Raw genomic sequence first — 19,403 nt, forward strand, 5'->3', positions numbered from 1 at the left:
TTGGGAGGAGCTGGTTACCCTCGCCCCCCCCCCCCCAGGGGAAGGCACAGGGGGGTTGGGAGGAGCTGGTTACCCTCGCCCCCCCCCCCCCCCAGGGGAAGGCACAGGGGGGTTGGGAGGAGCTGGTTACCCTCGCCCCCCCCCCCCCCCCAGGGGAAGGCACAGGGGGGTTGGGAGGAGCTGGTTACCCTCGCCCCCCCCCCCCCCAGGGGAAGGCACAGGGGGGTTGGGAGGAGCTGGTTAACCTCAGCCCTCTCCCCCCCCCCCCCCCCCAGGGGAAGGCGCAGGGAGCTGGTTACCCTCGCCTCCCCCCAGGGAAGGCACGGGGGGGGGGTTGGAGCTGGTTACCCTCGCGCCCCCCCCCCCCCCTCCAGGGGAAGGCCCTGCTTTTTTTCAGGGAGTCTTGCAAGTCAGGTCTGAGCGGCACTGGCAGGGCTACAATACATCTGTATCTTGCACGGTGCAGAACTGTGCCTGGCTGGTCCTGTTAGACTTTCCTTTGCCTGAAAATCAGCTTCAGCCGTGGGTTGGGAAGAGACGCACCCCTGCCTTGCACAAAAATATACATGTCTGTGGCCTGCCACAGGCCCCTTTGGGCTTAAACCCCAAAGTAAAAGTACCGGCAGAGCAAAGAAACCTGGCGATTCAGGTGTTGCATAGGAAGTGAGCAGAGAGGCCGCTGTCTGGGCAGAATGTCCTTGCAAACGAAGCCGTCTCTCTTCCTCTCCTCCCAGGCTTGCAGGCTGCAGAAGCTGTTTGCTGTGGAAGAGGAGCTTGAAGACGAGGTGAGGAAATGCTTGTGAACTGTGGTGGGCCAGGAGAGAACTGGCAGGCGAGGGCGGAGCAGGATTCTTGCTTCGTAGGTGAAGCAGGCTGCTAATGGGTCGGTGGGCTGGCTCCTCAACCGAGCCACAGCCATTTACACCGGCTGAGGACCTGGCCCAGAGAATCTTGCCTCCTAGTTCAGTTCAGTCCCTATTTACGCCACCCCTATAATTAAGTCGGGGGACTCACTTGCAAGGCGTAGTGTAGGTGGGACCTGTCTCCCCTCACTGAGCTGAAGCACAGGGCTGTGTAGATTCTGTGATTTACCCTTGATCGGCAAATAAGTAAAAGAAACCTCTGGCTGCTAATGACCCCAACAGTTATCAAAGGACGTGCTGACAAAATGTCTTTCCCAGCTCTCAAATGGTGTCAAGTACTTGTATATAGCACGAGAGAACAGGCCTGCAAACTATGGACCCGATAGCTGCCGTTGTCTCAAGCTTACATTGGTCCTTGTGTCCAGCTGTGCTTTATGGTCCTGGTCTAGGGCTAACTATAGCAAGTCTCTGATCTTAGGACCTTTGTAGCTGTGCTGGGTTCTTAAGTTAAAGGGCCAGGTTAGTTGAGTCTCTGGAGCATCCCGTGTAAAGACAGCTTGATCTTTGTGGTGCCTTGTCTGCTTTTGCAGGATTTCCTGTCGGCCGTGGAGGACGCGGAGAACCAGCTCTCAGATTTGGTCCCTGTGAATTCAAGATGCTTGAGGCCCTTTTCTTCTGGGCCCAGAGACCCAGGCACCCCCCTGGCACCAGCTCCGGAGTCCCCACTACCTGCTCTTCCCAGTACCAGCCTGCTGTCCCCAGCCTTTAGGCTGCAGAACCTGCCCAAACTGAGAGTTGTGGCTGATTCCCCCTCCAGCAAAACACCTGGCCTGAGGCCTCTGACGGTGGTGAACGATCGGACTGTGGATCCTCCAGCTGTGGGCTTCAACACTCTAAAGAACCAGGTGGCCCCCACGTTGGCAGCACCGGCCCTGCGCACTTCAAACCGCACGAGGGACTGCACGCCAAGCTGCAGCTCGGCAGCAGGGTTTAAGTTTGTGAGCCGACAGCCTCCCCTTCGGGAAGCTCCCCGGGATGATGAATTTGAAAATGACCTGTTCCTGGCAGCCTGCCTGCAGCCAGGTCCTGGGCCTGCCGTGGCTGAGAAGGGGATGCCCCCTCAGCTGTGCAGGAGAGACGAGAGTAGCCCTGGAGGGACAGCCTTCAAAAAGCTTCGGGTGGGAGAGCCAATGGTAACTCCTAGCCGTGGTGGCTCCGTCTGCCTGCAGCACGAGGGGACTCGGGCCATCTCGCTGGGGGCAGGCGGAATGCAGAATCGGTCCCCGTTCCAGCAGGCGGAGCCTGCTCTGAAACTGAAGCTGAGGCCGAGCACAGCAGGTTCTTGTTCCTCTCAGTCTAGCCTCGTAGCTCCGGCTAGCTCCCTGGGGAATGCAGTCCCACAAGGGAGCACTGTTGCAGGCATGGCTTGTGGCACCATCTCCGCTCCCAGGTGCCACACTTCGCGGCCTTTTCAAGCATCTCGGGGTCCGCCTGGAACCGAAGCAAGCAGCCCTTCAGTGGCTCCAGTAAAGGCTCCAAGCCTCCACTCCCCAGGGAGTGGCAATCCAAGGCCACCAGCACCACGGATGCCCAGTCAGGGCTGTTCCACACCCAGAGGGCCCAGCAGCAGTTGGCGGCCACCTCTTAGGCACCCCGCAGGACCACGGTCCTTGATGACTTGTGTGGAGTCACCGACTTCCACCCCAAGAGCTCCCTACTCAGCTTCTGCTGCTGCTGGGAACCTGCAGTCTCCGGTGGTCACCAATCACCTTATGCAGCTGGTCACGGCAGCCAACAAGACTCCCAAGGCTTCTGGCTGGACCCCATCGCGGGTGAAATCTCGCCGCTTCCCAGGACCTGCAGGGATTCTGCCTCATCAGGTAGGACACATTGCAGAGGAGGTGGCTGAGATCTCCGTGGGAAACGGCAACTCAAACAGGGACACCAAGGGATTGAACTAATCGGTGTGTTGCCTTTCAGGTGTGAGCCGCACACTGTACCCACTCTCCACTGGCTTCAGAGCAAGCAAGCCATGACTGTTGCTTCCCTAGATTTTTCTTGTGCGTGTGGGGTCATGGGGAGCATTACCTACGTCCTCCCATCTTCATGGTGATCAGAGAGGCAGCTACATAGCCATGTAGGCCCCAATCCTGAGACGTATTTAGGTACTTAACGTCCCTCACTTTCAGTAGGCGTTAGTTGCCTAAATACCTTTGAGGATCTGGGTGGTGGTATCTAGGGGTACGTCCACACTACCCGCCAGATCGTTGGGTAGCGATCGATCTATCGGGGATCGATTTATCGCGTCTCGTCTAGATGCGATAAATCAATCCCCGAACGCGCTCCCCGTCGACTCCGGAACGCCACCAGAGTGACGGGGGAGCCATGGCCGTTGATCCCGTGCCGTGAGGACGGGAGGGAAGTCGATCTAAGATACGTCGACTTCAGCTACGCTATTCTCGTAGCCGAAGTTGCGTATCTTAGATCGATTTCCCCGCCCCCGCCGCCAGTGTAGACCAGCCCTAGATATAACAATACATGCCCTAGGAATCCCCAACATTCAGAATATTTCAGGGGCATTTGAAACCTCTGGACAACACTGGGGATAGGAACACTGCTTTGGGGGCCACTATCTTACTGTGATTAATCAGGGGTCAGTCTAAAGGGGGTTATACTGCAGTAAATATGACCTGTGAGTAGATCAATAGGGGTGAAAAAGGAAGATTGCTGTGCGATTTTTATAGCAAATTGTATATTATCTCTGGGATCACTGAAGCGTAGGGCGGTTTTGCTTGTATTTGATATGTAAGGCACTGCTGAGCGTGAGCCCTCATTGAGTTAAGCCCTGTGTCACTCTTACTTTCCAGAGCTGGTGCGTTAGCATGAGCCTGTGATGTCTGGGTTACAGCCACTGCAGGAGGGGGGCTGTTTGGGTCTGCACCCAGAGCTGTGCTTGTTTGGGATTGGACATTTGGCTGTCAGCAGAAAAGTGGATGTGTTTTTAAAAAAATAAATGGCACCCCCTTATTTAGCAGAACTGTCCCCATTGTGTGTGCTGGAGCTGCTTTCTCAATGGGTGGAGGAGGGAAGCTTTATTTACTTCTAGGAAGACTGGCTCACCACCTCTCCCTTGACCCCAGTTGCAGAGACCCCAGTCCAGCCTTGACTGTCGCTCTTTAACTAAGATTTGTAGCAGAACCTCTTTGTTTTGAAGGTTTGCTTTTGAGGCCCCAGAGACTTTCTATGAGAGATGTAAAAGGTGCAATTGCCTCTGAGAGTGTCCTGAGCACATCCCTAATCCAACTGAGAAGCTGTAGTTGTAAGTAACAGATGCTTCTCTCTCTCTCTCTTGCTCTCCCCTAAGCATGGTGGGAAAAATCTGGAGGAAATCCTGATTTCCACTCCTCAGACTCCAGCCCATGGAGCACTGGCAAAGCTACGGACGGAGGTAATACTTTTTCCCTGTTTCCCCCCACTCCATACACCTCTAGCAGAAACAGCGTCAAAATTGAGCACAGCACCCCAAAATGTGTCGCTGCTCCGTGCTGACTGTACCCAACAGCAGCAGCATGAGGCATGGTACCAAAAGCTGCTCCTGATCAGGGTCTCATTTGCCTGTGAGATGTTGGTTGAAATACACCTTAGCAAAGCCAGAGAGACCCAAAAGCTTCAGAACAGTCCATGGATCTGGGCAGCAAATAGTCCACAGGTACTGGTCCCTTGGCATCGTGGCTTTGGTGATCTGCACTCCTCAGCTGCCGGCTACTGCAGTCAGATCTTCTGCTAGGAACTTCTCAGAGCAGGCATGCTAACCTTCCCTGTGACAAGGGCACTTTGCAGCAGCTGGAGGCTAATGGACCACTTGTTTTCTCCTTGGGGCAGAGCATTGTCCATCCACCCCAGGCCTCTTCCCAGAGTGGTAGACAGACCTGAAATGTCAGATGAAATTGCTTAGACCTGGATTAGAACTTTTCTCACAGTTCAGGGGTGGAGTTGGAGCAGGGATCTCTGGCCTGCACCATCTCCATTAAACAGCATAGAAATTAATTGGAAAATACAGACTAATGGGTCATCTCGCCTGTCCCCTGGCAGTGCAACATAGAATTCATTGTTCCCATAGGAAGTGTCCTGTGCTTTGTCCCGTTCCGACCCCCGCCAGCAACTGTCTCGATTGTGGAATCATCTCCTCGGGGCGTAGTCCTGCCTGGTGTCTAGGCTCAATTGCAATGACTGTAAATAAAACCACGAGCCCTGTGGGGCTTTTTGGAGCATGTGAGCCATGTTGGGCCCGCAAACTGGGTTTGCTGCTAATGGCTTACTCGGTATGTCTACACTACAGAGACTACAGCAGCTTAGTTACACCCCATAGCTATGCTGGCATAATCCTGTAGCGCAGATGCACCGAGGGAAGGGGTTTCTCCATCAGTGCAGGAACGCCACCTCCCTGGATGATGGGCGCTAGGTCGACGAAAGCACCCTTTGTCAATATAGCTGCATCTATGCTAGGATTAGGTTCAGCATACCTGGATTTTTCACACCTTTGACTAATTTAGGTATGTCAACCTAACTTAAGTGTAGACCAGACCTCAGATACTGGTAGGGTTGGCAGAATTTGATCTCTCTCTTTAAATAATTGTGACTGATAATAGCAATGTTTATTTTTAAGCATTTTTTTTAGATTTTTATCTATTTTAAATTTTCAAAGTTGTGGGAAATTCTGGGGAGGGGATTCATAGTCACTTAATGACACTAGACACTGAGATTCAAAAAGTTAAAGCGTTACAAGCCGTTAACACACATTGTCAGCATCTCATGTCAAAAGATACAAAGTAAATATCCTTCCATCAACCAATCAGATCTGTTTTTACTGTTCGTTTGTTAGTGCATTTGTAACCAGCCTGATTCAAAAGGCTAAATCACAGGATTCAGAGTAGTTCTCAAGCAGCGTTTTTCTTTCTTTGCCTGTCTCTACATTTTGATTCTTATTGATGGAAATTTTTTTTTTTGTTGGCTTGTGTGTGTGTGTTCAGTGAAATCAACATTTATCGATTAAAAATCTAATCCTTCCAAGCCTAGACCTGGGATCCTGACCCAAATCAAAAGGTAGGGTTATCCTATAGCGCTCATGAGTAGCGGTGATTCGGTGTGAGAGTCAGCTCTCATTCCCCTAATGCTCTACTTAGAGCAAAGGCTTTGTCTCTGCATAGCCAAAGAGATGCTAGTACAAGATAAACTTTACCGTGATTCTGAACATAGTGACCATATCCATCCTGTGACTCCAGGAAGTGCCGAGTTCCCAGCAACCAATAGACGAGGACTTTGGAAAAGGCCCCTGGATTGCCATGAAAACCGAGCTGCGGTTGGATGAAAGAGACGCCTCCTGTTTCCTCAGGACGTATAGCGTGGCCATGGTGCTGAGGAAGGTAAGGAGGGGCCTGTGCTGGGTGTGAAGGCTACTTCCTAGTAAGACGAGTTCAGCTCCTCTGTGTTGCCTCTGCACTGGCATCTCCCCCGGGGTTTTGTCCAGGCTCTCTAACCACCTGATAGTTTTGGCTTCCCCAGCCGTGCAGTGCAGATCCAACAAGATAGAACGGGGTCCAGCATCTGCTACCTTCCTGGAGCCCCCCTGCGAGTTGAGAAGCCTGCTGGCCTGCACGCCTTGACCACGGGAGCTCAAAACTAATCTGGCTTCAGTTTAGCAGTCATTCCCTTAAAAGCATGTTCAGTAGTCCTATTTTCACAACCATGGTAATGTCCCTGCTGCTGCCCCAGGGAGCTAGATCCTATCCTCTGCAGAGTATGGAATCCCAGCATAAAATACTATCCCATTGCCCCAGGACTGTTCCCGCTAAGATGCAGTGACCCATGGGAATTATCATCTCCCTGCACAAACTAGTGTCTTAAAAATGGTTATTAAAGGCTCATGCACGAAATAATTTATTATATGGACAGCCACACATGGCACTTTTCTCTTCAGAGCAGTTTACAAACAGTAGTCAAGTTACACTGGCATGGTGCCTAATACACCCAGATGTCTGCTATAACCAGGTGATTATACTTGATTGACCACATTCAAATAGGCACAGGTGCTTCTATGTAGTGAATGATCATCCAGAACTCAGCACCTGCTGGTAGTTGAGTCTCATCCCAGCATTCCACTTGGCTAACCACAAAAAGTGCCTGTGACAGGATTTCTGAGCTTCCCTCTGACTTTGACCAAGTTCATTGCTAATGCTTTGATCGAAATAAGCAATTTGATCTTGTATATCCAGCAGGAGCACTTGTCACTTGTACCTGGGCCCTTTATTCGGCTGCTTCCTTCAGAATTTTTGGCCTATTTGTTTACAATGCAATGAGAAATGTCTAGCGACAATGACTGAATTATTCAGTTCTACCTGCTCTCCAGCTGTCGGGGTTAAGAGGTGGAAGTCGTGTGGGAGGAGAGGGGCTAGTGAAAATAATTTAGCCCTAGATCAAATTAATTGGAGGATCAAAGTAGCCCATGATTGAAGTGAGCAGAAGTCTCTTTATTATTCAAATAGACACCTGCTAGCCACGTTGCAAATACACTGGCTTATAAAAAGCCACATGCACCAGATGGTGGTAACATTCCCCTCCCATTCATTTGTACACATACGCTCTAGGGGACGTATAGAATGGCGCCTAGAAGTTGAAGGCTGCTGATCAGCTTCGATCCAGGGGTGTCCACGCTTTTCAGCCTGAGGGCCACCTGTGTCCTTTGCAGCCCCGGGTCCTTTTGGAATCAATACTTCTGTGGCAGATTTTCTGCCCCGTTCTGCTCCCTTTGTGCCACTCGGGCTGAGGAGCAGCAGGGAAGGGACAGAAGCGCCTCCGAGGCCTCCTGGCTGACATCAGAGCTGTGGCGCTGCGTCCTCCCTTTAGCGATGAGTGTGGTTCAGACACTTCTGTGTTCAGCTCACCGAGGGGGGCTCTTGAAACCTGGGCTGCGTGATCAAATACCAGCGACGTTCTTAGCAGAGTTGCCCTGGAGGGCCCCAGAGTGCGTGCCATGATCCTAGCCCACCCCTTTGGCAGAACATGGAACATGAGAGTGCAGCATCCTACCTGGAGCCCCAAATTCCCCGTGTCCTTGAAGATTGATTGTGGTAATTGGTGTTCGTGGCACCTGCAGGCACCAGTGGGGATTGGGGTTCCATTGTGCTGGTGCTGACAGTGCAAATAGTGAGAGAGCCCCCGCCGCGAAGGTCCTCCTGTGGGATTTGGGTACAGAGAAGGGAAGCGACTTGCCCAAGACCACATAGGGGGGTCTGTGGCAGAGGCTGGAATTGGCCCCATATCTCCTGAATTCCCAGGTCAGGACTTTCAGCGCAAGGTGACCCTTCCTCTGCTTTAGCAAGTTGCCATAGGCCACGGTTCTCTGTCTGTCCTCCGTGCAGGCAGCGCTGAAGCAGCTCCCGAAGAACAAGGTCCCCAGCATGGCGGTGATGATCAAGTCACTGACGCGCACCAACGTTGACGCTGGTGTCGTGTTCAAGGATCCTACCGGTAAGGACAGAGGTTGGGTCATTGGGGCAGGTGAGCAGGGCTGTTGACCAGCAAAGGAACTATAACCAACAGCTAATAGCTGGCTGTCCTCATACAAAGATCTACTTTCCCATCTGAAAATATATGTAGTGCCTGCCCGCTGGCTTTCCCCATGGTCCCTGGGGTCCCTGTGCTCTGCTGAACCACACACATGAGGCACATCCTGTTCGCCTGATCAATGGCCCATCAGCTCTGTAGCCTGCCTCTAGCAGTGGCCTGTGCGATGCAGAACGCCCACAGACAGGATTGTGTAGTTCTGTATGTAGGTGGGTTTGCTTCCTTTCCGACGCCTGCAGCAATCCGCTGCTGCCCCTCAAGCATGAGACTTGCTGCTCCCCGTCGGGACCGTGACCCCTCTGCCGTCTAACTCCGGCCTCCTGTTAGCGGTGAACTCTCACAGGCCTCTCCACGCTGTGTGGAGGAGGAGTCGCTCATTGGACATCGGGATCAGCTAGGGCCCATCTCCCAGGGGCCAGTGCAGGATTGATCCTGGCAGTGTCCTCCAGTGGGCTCCTCCTTTGTCAGAGCCAGGAAGCTGGAATGGAATGGCAAGATGAGGCACATTGAAGAAGGAACACTCCAGCTTGTCCCCTTGTCCTGATCCCCTCCCCCCCAGGTGGCTTGTCAGCACTGCCTCTTGGCTATGTCCTCGCAGGTGGATTTGCCCCATGTGTAATGGCACAAAGAACTGTGGCAGCCGCGTTGGTCTGACTGCACCTGCCCCCTGTTGCTGATGGGTTCTCTCTGTCCTGTCTGCAGGAGAGATGCAGGGGACAGTGCACCGCCTGCTGCTGGAGGAGAGACAGAGCGACCTGAAGGCCGGTTCCGTGCTTCTCTTAAAGCAGGTATCTGAGGCAAAGGAGATTAGGGCCAGGGTTATGTACTGAAGGACTCTTAGGTGGGTCGGTTTTGTTCCTGGAGGTAGATCCCTATGGCAACAGGGATGCTTTTAGGGCTCCAGTTCTGGGGGGGTGGATTTAATAAGGGGCACGCAGATTCATCTGCCACTAGGTGTCTCTTACTGCTTCCATTCTCTGAGATGAATGGGATAAGGAGGGAGACCTCTTCCATCCTCAATTAAAATCCTTCTGTAGGCAGTGACCAGTTGGCACAGATTTTGTCGTCCCGTCCCCCCCCTCCCCCAGGTGGCTGACTGCCAGTGACTGAACAGGCCATAGAGACTGAACTCACCTGCCTGCCCCAAGAGGGTGGGGAAGCCTATTAACCTATCCCACGCTGCCCCAGCTTTGGATCTGGGCCATCGGCCCCCAGCACTGCCAATCATCTGTCACAGAGGCTGGTGAAGAGGGACATCTGCGAAGCCCTATGGAGGTGCTGATTCTTTTTCCAGTGGCATCTGCCCCTTCCCTCTCGCAGGGAGCGCTGCGGGGAATAGGCAGAGGCCAGAGAACTCTGGGTCCAGGCGAGTAGCCTTTCCCTCTGGTTGCAGGTGGGGGTGTTCTCCCCGTCCCACCGCAATCACTACCTCAACGTGACCCCCAACAACCTGGTGAAGATTTACCTGCCGGAGTCCAGGGCCGGGAGCCCCCTGCAGCCGTCGCAGGAGCCTGAGGAGATGGGAGACGGGACGGTGCCAGTGTCTTTAAAGTTACAGTGCAATGCCGAGCAGAGAGCTGTGCTGGGGGCGTCTCCTGTGCTCTGTGAGGTATTTCCGAAGGCTGACCTGGCCAGGTCTGGGAGTGCTGTGCTAAGAAGCTGAGCATGGCTAGGGGGCTGAAGGAGGGGCTCTGATGGACTCAGGAGGAACCGATGTCCAAGTCCTTGCAGGGGGGTGTTTTGAAGGAACTTGGGGAACTAAGGAGATTCCATAGGGGAGGATGTACTGCCATGGGAGACATCAGGAAATGAGGGTCTGATGCTGTGGTGCTGAGAGCAAACCAAGGGAAAGCCCAGAGCATCTCACTTGGGTCTGGCTTTTTGTAGGTCCAAAGCCCGGCTGAATTCCAGCAGGACTCCCCAGAAAATCTCTCCGGAGGGGCTCCCAACCCCAGCAGCACGTGGAGCTCCAGGAGGGATGGAAACAGCAGCTGGTGGACGGAACCACCCTGCCATGGAGACAGAACGTCGGGGTCAAACAGACCTTCCCAAGAGGAGCCCCCGGGGGCTGAAGCCTGTGACATGGGTAAGGCAGATTCTGCTGCAGATGTTACGGGCCAGATTCCCCGAAGAGCTCCGCTTGTTGGGCGCATGGTGGGAGCTGAGCTCTCCTGAAAACTTGGTTCCAGTGGCGGGTGCCAGGCACTCGAATCCGGCCCACCCACCCACTAGGCCAGACGCCTTCCACTGGTGCCATCGCACAAGGGCCGGGCTGCCATCTATAGGAAATCCCAGAAGAAAGTGGAAGACATGATGGCTCTTTCCCCTAATGTCATCTCTTATTTTTCCCTTTCCCAAATGTGTTTAATCCTTTCATAGAAGTGGGCCTATCCACTTGGAAGTGTAACTCCTGGGGTGAACAGGTTAAACTCCCAGTGACCGGGTCTGGATGCCCCTGGGGATGAAATGGGAAACTTTAAGAAGGGGGGGGAAGAAATGGACTTGAGCCCCTGTTCTTCTCCTGTCTGTGCAGACGATCTGGATGGGCTCCTAGGACAGCTCCCGGAGGACTTCTTTTCTGCTTCTGCCATGGAGAGCAGCCGGTGACCCCCTCTGGAGCTACAACGAGGCGAAGATCCCCCAGCCAGCACGCAGCTGGATGGTCACTCATCCAGGGGCAGCACCCGGGCTGAATCCAGGCAGAGCAAGGACTCTGAACAGCGAGGTGACTTGTGTGCCTTAAGTATCCTGTATATGTTTATGAATGGTAAGTTTGTTGTGTGTCTGGGAGCTGTGCTGACGGATAGTCTGGGACTCCTGTACAGAACAGGGGCGACGCTGGCAGCCCTGATGTGAAATGATTCCTGCCTTGCTACCGCTGGGCCCTTCCAGCAGCACCCTGGCAGTCTTTGCTTGGTGCCCTTGACTGATCACGACCCGCGAGTGATACAGCTTTCCCTGCTTGTATCTGATTCCTGCATTAAATGGGTGTTCGGTACCTTTCACGTGTGACACTCTTTCTTCAGTTGCCCTGCTTTCCTCCCCTTTGATTTTATGCAAAACCAGCCTGTCTCCTAGCCAGGGGAGCATGGTGCTGTGTGGGGAGGCTTCTGTTAACTGGAGCATGTCTCCTTTAAAGCATTAACATAGAGCTGGCTGGGTTGCTTTTGGGAGTGAAGGAATCCCAGGCCGTGCTCCTGCAACGTGCCCATTGACCTCACTGGGGAGAGACGCGTGCAAGGACTGCGCGATCAGCCCGTAACAGGACTGGAGCTGCAGCTGAGGACAACGGAGTTCTTGATATTTGAAGCCGGATCCTCCCTGCCATTGGGCAACTGCAACTCCCAGCAAATTCACCGAGAATCAAAGGAGCTCGGTACCTTTCACTGCTCCCCGCAGACAAAAGCTTGTATCAAATGCAGCTGCGTCGACGTCGTTCTCCACTGGGCATCGGGATGGCAACCAGGCCAGCCGGAATCCCTGTGCTGTGCTTGAGATGGTGACGGCGTCGCTCGCCCCATGTCCTGAGTGCCAGGGCCGAGCCTTTCCCCTCTGCTCACCTCGCTTCCTGGCACCCTGCTGATCTGACAGCTCTGTTCTTCTGTGAAATCTTCCCAGGCCCTGGCCTTAAGGGGATGCCATCGGGTTGTAAAAAAATCAAATCAAAGCCCATATCAAGGTGATGCAGAGGGCACCGTCCCGCCTCAAAACCAAGAGGATTGTGTGGTTTAAAAAAAAAAAAAAAATCCAGCCTTTAACTCTTTCTTTGCTCAGCTTGGATTGTGGAGGCAGCTGAGTTGGCATCGCTGTTTGTCAGTTTCACTGCCCTGCTGCAGGAGCTGGGGTACAAATGTGATGGGAGAAAATTATTTGTGGGGTGGGAAATAACTACAGAGGAAATGGTCTTAAAAATCCTGAACCTTTCTGTGTCTCTTCAGCTCTGTAAAACCCTGGGCCAGATCCTCAACTGGTGCAAATTAACGTAATCCCCTATGACTTCACTGACACCTTGCTGACATACACCAGCTGAGGATCAACTTTTACCCAACTTAAACTACAGGGATGCTTCAGGCCCCTGGATAATCTCCTGTTAAAAGCAGCCCAGGGCTGGAGTGCCAGCCCCCACAAAGAGAAGGCCACGCAAAGGAAGGGTTTCCTTTCCTCCCTCTTTGCTCACACTTCACTTGTGGACTGGAATTGAAAAGGCTTAAGGAAATACTTCACAATGTCCCTGGTTCCCCCTGTGGGCCTGTAGAGAGGTGACCTGCTTCCCCTTCGCAGGTGTCTACAATCGAGGGTACAAATTCTCCGGCCCGAGGGTTGTGTTCTCCGCTGTCTTTTATTCTGAATTTGGCCTGGGGGTGGCTGGCGGGCACAGTGCAGCTAGGAGAAGGAGCAGTTCCTGGCCCCAGAGAGCTGATCCTGAGAAGTGCTGACCACCTACGACTGCTCTTTGTCGGCACCTCTCAGAATCAGGCCCTGAGTCAGACACGGTAACTGTTGAACTGCAAGGCCACGTGGAGACCTGGCAGCGGGCGCCTGAGGGCCGCAGCGTGGCCATGTGAGGAAAGGGAGGCGGCATTCCCTGCCCAGCACTACACCGTTCAGCCCAGAGCAGGGGTGAGCCGTCCGCAGTGCTTCCCGCCCCCTTGTGGACTCAGCCCCCCTGCTCTGTGGGGTGTATGCAGGGACAACCCCGCTCTCCACTCAGGGGCTGGGGGAACTCTCCCCGGGCTGCTGTAGGTTTGTTCTGCTTAAACTCCTGCCACCCAGCAACAGGTTAATGCCTCTAAACGCCACCGGCCCTGGATAGAACATGACCCTGCACAAACTTCTGCTGACTGCCCTGGTAAGTATCCCCTCTATTTATAGCATGGCCTGGCTTGCTCTTCTGAATCAACAAGGGGAGGGATTTTCTGGTCATACCCATATTTACAAGCCTGAGGAGGTTGCAAGGGGCACTAATCTGCTGCCCGTCCCAGAGGCAAGGAGGCCCCATCCCGCGGAGCCAAGAGAATGTCTAGGGAGACCTTTGCGTTCACTTCCTCCACCCTCCGCGCGCTGCGCCTGCAGAGAGAGCGGCTGGAGTGGGAGGATCGTCGGAGGGCTCTCTCCAGGCAGTGCCTGACCAGGAGGTTCCCACCGGCCACCAGCAGCTCCCTGCTCCCCAAGCCCGCCCGGCGTCCCCGGTACTGCCGGGACCCTGCCGTCCACAACGTCCTGTACACCGGGGACCTGCAGACCATCAAGAACATCTTCAAAGACGAGGCCATCGCGAACGTGATCGTGGAGACGGTCAGCGAGGAGCTGATGTGGTCAGCAGAGCTGGGTACGTAGGTGGGGTTTCTGATCCGGGTTTGTGGCTGGAACAAACCCAGGGTTGAGTGCTGCTTTCCTCTCCCCCGCTGCCCTAGTTAAATGATTTTCCCCTTCCCCCCCGACAGAGCCAGAGACCTTGTGCTCCCAAGGATGTGTCGGTTCTTGAGGCTTTGCTCAAAGTGCGGCAGAAAGGAGCCAAGCAGAGTTCAGCGAAAGCCCCCGGGGTTTCCTGAGTTCCTTGCTCATTCCAGAACACGTGACTTCTCCTGGAGAGCAGGGGCTGGGCAGCAGAAATCCTGGGTTCCAGTCCCAGCTCTGCCACTTAGTTGCTGTGCAGTTGTTGTCGTTCATTTATTTGTATTACGGTAGCACCTAGACGCGCCAGCTGCAATGTGGGTCTGTGCGCTAGGTGCTGTACATACATGTAGTCGGAGTCGCTCCTTGTCCTGGAGAGTCTGCAGGCTAAATAGCCAAGGCACATAAGTGGTGGGAGGGGAAAACACAGGGGCAAAGAGTTGGCAAAGATGCCCCGGCAGGGCCAGGAACAGAGCTCTGGTTCCCTGACACCCTGGCCCCTAAACCCCATTGCGCCTCAGATCTTGAGCAAGTTGCTCTGGTTCTCTCTGCCGTCTTTCCCCTGCCTCGCTGTGACCCTGAGATCACGTGTGTGCCCAGCCCTCTGCTGGGGCCGGGTCACACAGATGAATTCCGGGAAGTCCTGGGGGCGGGAGGGTGGATTATGGTCAGAGTCGAGGTTGGCAGACTCGATTAATGACTGTGAGTGGAACACCAGCGCAGGGCTTTTTGAGATTCCCCTGCCCTCCTTCCCGCCTCCCCCCTCCGCAGGGCTGTGGGTCCTGAGCCCTCAGAAGAAGCACACGTCCCCCTTGCGGATTGCGGCGGCCCGAGGCTATCGGGACTGCGTGAAGCACCTGATTCTGCAGGGGGCAGAGGTGGACGCCGTGGTGGGCGGGAAGGCCGCCCTCCATGACAGCTGCATCCACCAGCGTGCCGAGTGCGCCCAGCTGCTCCTGAGCTACGGCGCCAATGCCAACGTGCTGTCCGAGGAGGGGCTGGCCCCACTGCATCTCTGCACCTCCCCGGAGACCTTGCGGTAAGTGTGGGGTGGGGGCAGGGCGCCGTATGTCTTGAAGGGGAATTTCTACCCTAACCCGCAGAGATCTATAGGGCAGGCAGGTCAACGACTTGCAAACTAGCTGGACTTTGGGAGGGGGGAAATGTCGCTCCCCCAAGCTCTGCCCACAGGCAGAGATCCACCCACACTGGAGAAATCAACGCAAGGCTCCAACTTAGATAGTCACACTATGCCCAGCTTAGATCAGTAGCAAAAGAGGTAAATGGTCTCATTTCACCAGTTGTCACTAGTCTTCAGAGTTAACGAGATGGGTCGCACCTCCCTGAGCTATTGTTTCAGGCTGTCTGCAGACATTGCTGCCTCGGTTCGTATTTTGACGATTCTGTTCCCAATGGTCAGGGCTAGAGGCGTGGGGCCAAAAGTCTAGTGATGACGTGACCCTGTGACGTGGGCACCTCTGGTTTGTGGGTGGTCTCTGAGCTGCCCTTGCAGGAGGCCTGGCTTCCAGACCATGCCCTCTGAAAATCAGCGCTCTGCCAGGTGTGTCAGTTGGAAACCCCCCTCCCCCCCCCCCCCCGCCCTCCAGTCACTAGTGCCTTGTGAAAATCTTGGCCTTGGTTTTGTTTTTAAATGAAAGCGGAGATTGCAGAGCGCAAGCTGCAGCTTCCAGGAAAAAGCAGCTGCTCAGCCAAGCAGCGCATGCCAGCCCGACTCGCCCTCTGATCCCAGCTGACCCCCCCTTGGTCAGCAGAGAAGCTGAGGGCTGTATGGGCCACAGAGACTGAATGTCCCCTAGGAGAGCTCCGTCTGGCGCAGGATGGAGGCACGTGGTGTGAATGGTAGAGAGCTGCCCGAGCTGTGTGCGCAGCCCCAGGGAATCTGTCTGCTGCTCCCTGCCCTGCCCCGAGGATGCGGGCCCCAGTTTTCATGGGACGGCCCGGATTCCCCAGGGGGCTCAGGCCTGAGCATGGGGGACCCCATGCTCCCTGCTGGGGTTGGTGGGCAGGGAGCTATCTGGGCTTGCCCTGCAGCAGTGCTGCCTGCCAGTCACCCTCTGCAAGGGACGAGGGCTTAGTGCTGAAGCCAGGAGCCACCCCATAGACAGCCCAGTGGAGCCCGCCCCTCCCATGGAGTTTGGCTCCAGGCAGCTCGCTGCCCCCAGGCAGATCAAAGCCCCAAGTCATCCTGGGAGTGGCACTGGTTCACACCGTGCCCCAGCAACGGGACTTGAACCCAGCTTGGGAAGTGAAGAAACTCTGCCGCTGCAGTTCTGGGGAGAGGGAGAGCAGGACCACCTCCAGGGCTCGGCCCGGAGGCTGAAGCACCCTGGAGCAGCAGAGGTGGGGGCTGGGGAAGGGTGAGCCTGGCTGTGTGTTTTGCAGGTGCGCCGAGCTGCTCCTGGAGCACGGGGCCCTGGTGAACCTGAGCACCAGGGACAGGCGGACGACCCCGCTGCACGTGGCCGCCGAGCACGGCCTGGAGGCCCACCTGCAGCTCTACCTTTGCTACGGGGCCGCCCTCGCCCACCGGAACCGGGAAGGGGAGACGGCCCTCAACGCCGCCTGCGCCAGCGCCGACAAGCCCGCCGAGGCCGAGCGCTACTACAGGGTGGCCAAGCGGCTGCTGGAGTGTGGGACTGACGCCAGGACGGCCGGCAGGAAGAACCACACCCCGCTCCACAACGCCTGCGGCAACTGCCACCCCCGCCTGGTGGAACTGCTGCTCCAGCATGGGGCTGCTGTGAACGTCAGCAACTGCGCCGGCTACACGCCCATGGACTGCGCCCTGCAGGCGGTGGAGGAGTACCTGGACGGGCAGCCCGAGATCATCATCGCCACCTTACTGGACCACGGGGCGGCGGCCATCAACCCCAAGGTGAAGGAGGGAAACGGCCTGGGGGCTAAATCACTGCCTGGCAGTCAGGACTCCTGAGGGGAGGTGGGAGTGGAGTCTAATGGTTAGAGCAGGACTCCTGGGTTCTGTCCCCAGCTTTCCCACAGGCTCCCTGTGTGACCTTGGCAAGTCACTTAGGAGGCTCTGTGCCTCAGTTTCCCCATTTCTCACACCTCAGAGTTGTGAGGCTCAGGTAATGTTTGTGTAGGGCATTGAACTCCTCGGGTAGAAACAAGTCACGTTGTCTAGTTTGGCTGAAGGTGACATCAAGAGACAAGTAAAAGCCGGGGGAGGTGGGGGTGAAATGCATCTCCCTTAATCCGCCACCCATGGTTGTTCTGATGATGAGGGCTAACAGGCCTTTTTTATCTCTACCTCCTGATTCTGTATAAGGCTCCCTTTGTGCCAGGGAGAAGGGTTCATGCTCATGCTTCAGGGCATAAACCAGCCACTAATTGCTGGGGTTAGGAAGAAACTGCATCTATAGCATTACTATTCACTCCCTTCTTGCATCTTTCTCTGAAGTATCTGGAACCAGCCATCAGAGGTGGGATACTGGCAATTCCCAGAGCACCTACAGCCTTCCTGTAGGATCCCAAACCCCTTTGCAAACTACAGCCCTACACGGCAGCACCGTATAAATGCAGCCATGCGGTACAGCAGTGTAGGGCGACCTTCACTCAGTGCAATGGGAGTTTAAGTCCCTTCTGAAACATGTGCACATGGCAAGCTTTGCGTTTGCTCCTTCTATCGTGCATGCAAGGAGGGAGAGTTGAGTCCTCCCTTGCTAGGATCTGACCCTGTGACAGCAGGAAGTCCCGGCGCTCTAGGGCTGAGGCCCACATCACTGCGCTGTCGTCTCTGGCTCCCTCTAGCTTTGCTGGCACTCTTGCCCTCCTTGTATTTCTCCTCCCTCCTGGCCAGTTCACCCCTGTCCTCTGCTCTCTCCCGCCTGGCTCTCAGATGCTGAAGTTCTGCTCCTTGGCCCCTCGTGCCCTGGAAGTCGTGCTGAATTCCTACGACCGGATCCCGTCCTGCGATTCCTGGGTGGAAGTGGTGCCTCCGGAGATGTGGCAGGTAAAGTCCTGATACAGAGCAGGGGAGAGGTGCAGCGGGCTTGGATCTGGAGGCTGACTGGTGGTGGCTTGGCCCCCAGATCAGGTACATCTGGAGCTGCAGCAGGGCAAGCTTCCGCCATGGGCTGCCCTGGAGGTACCTGCTGGGGACAGAGGGTTTGATACTGCTGCCTAATATGCAGCCTGATGCTCAGTCTGCTCAGGGCTGTAGGCGACACGTTAGCCATCCGAGTACACATCTGTATGGCACGTATTCTGTGTAACCTTGAGAATTTGGGTCTTTGGGCAACTCGCCTGTGGGCACCAGATAGTGGGATCTGTGGCTGCAGGACCATCTCCAGAGCTTGGGACTTTTAAAACTGGTCCAGATAAAGAAATCCCCTCTCAGCTGCAATCCAGCATTGGTCAAGGGGACTAGATCAGTGGCTCCCAAACACAGCTCCGTACTGGTGAGATCATTGGCTGGGGAAAGGTTCCAAAGAACAGGAGATGTGGAGTTAATGCCCATAGAGTTCTTGATCCTCCAGGTTCTAGAGAGGACTGGGATATAAGCATGGAAGGGACCTCCTGACTCATCGAGTCCAGGCCCCTGCTGTCGTAGGCTACCCATCATATCATCCCATTCATAAGTCTGTCCAGTTCCATCTTAAAGCGAGTTCGGTTGTTTCTCTCCCCCCCCCCCCCCATGCTTTCCTTGGAGGCTGCTCCAGAACCTCCCTCTGATGGCTAGAAACCTTCTCATTTCCAGCCTTTATTGAGTGTATGATGGGGGACTTAAAGTGAGGGGCTTCTGGGTAGGAGACCTGCCTCTAACTGTGCGGAAGCAGCTGGTGTCTGCCTCTCCTTGCCCCTGTACTCACTGCCGAGCCCTGTGATAGACGGAGCCTCCTTTAAGCCTCCTTCCATCTCGGCAGGAGCACAAGACGTTTTACGACTCTGCTCTCCAGATGACGAACCAGCCCCGTCAGCTGCAGCACCTGGCGCGCTGCGCCGTGCGAAAGCACCTGGGAGCGCGGTGCCATTCCGCCATCCCCGAACTCAAACTGCCCCCGGCTCTGCGGGATTATCTGCAGCTCTCTCTGGAGGGCTACATCCGGTGAAAGAGAAGGCGTGTCATTTGGGGAATGGCTTTGAATTGCTGATGGGTGACTGGAGAGAGCCAGTGGGCTTCAATACAGCCTGAGATCCCAACGCACCAGGGGCCGTATTATTCTGTCAGTTGACTCCTGCCGAGTAGTAGCCATGTGGGCTAGTTATATTGAGTAAGTTGCCGCTCAGCGGGAATGAGGTTGGCAGAATCTAGCCCTTTCTGAATCTACTTTGCTAACAGGGCTTGGCTTATGCCAGCACCAGTTTCCACCCCGCTCTACTGCATATAATACGAGGACAAAGGATGGTCAATGAAATTCAAAAGCAGGACACTTAAAAGTGACACCGCAGAATATTCTTCCCCATGCAGTACCTACTTAGTCAGGGGAACCCATTGCCACAAGACCTCATTGAAGCCAAGAGGTGAGCAGGACTCAAAGGAAG

The 19,403-nt window shown here is 55.0% G+C and overlaps 2 protein-coding genes across 2 annotated transcripts; both read left to right on the forward strand.

Moving 5' to 3' along the window:
- The first annotated feature begins 692 nt into the window (after positions 1–692).
- Positions 693–11,482, forward strand: HROB (homologous recombination factor with OB-fold). Its single transcript, XM_065422827.1, has 9 exons — positions 693–785; positions 1,454–2,743; positions 4,228–4,311; positions 6,146–6,286; positions 8,282–8,390; positions 9,189–9,274; positions 9,880–10,095; positions 10,374–10,572; positions 11,020–11,482. Exons 1-9 carry the CDS (start codon positions 693–695, stop codon positions 11,091–11,093), a joined length of 2,292 nt encoding a protein of 763 aa, XP_065278899.1. The 3' UTR covers positions 11,094–11,482.
- A 1,820-nt stretch (positions 11,483–13,302) lies between these two features.
- Positions 13,303–18,970, forward strand: ASB16 (ankyrin repeat and SOCS box containing 16). The gene is made up of 5 exons (XM_065422759.1): positions 13,303–13,815; positions 14,652–14,919; positions 16,284–16,776; positions 17,758–17,871; positions 18,785–18,970. The coding sequence occupies exons 1-5, from the start codon at positions 13,503–13,505 to the stop codon at positions 18,968–18,970; spliced, it is 1,374 nt and encodes a 457-aa protein (XP_065278831.1). The 5' UTR covers positions 13,303–13,502.
- The last annotated feature ends 433 nt before the right edge of the window (positions 18,971–19,403 follow it).

Source organism: Emys orbicularis, chromosome 25 (genome assembly GCF_028017835.1).
Source record: "Emys orbicularis isolate rEmyOrb1 chromosome 25, rEmyOrb1.hap1, whole genome shotgun sequence".
NCBI classification, from domain to species: Eukaryota; Metazoa; Chordata; order Testudines; family Emydidae; genus Emys; species Emys orbicularis.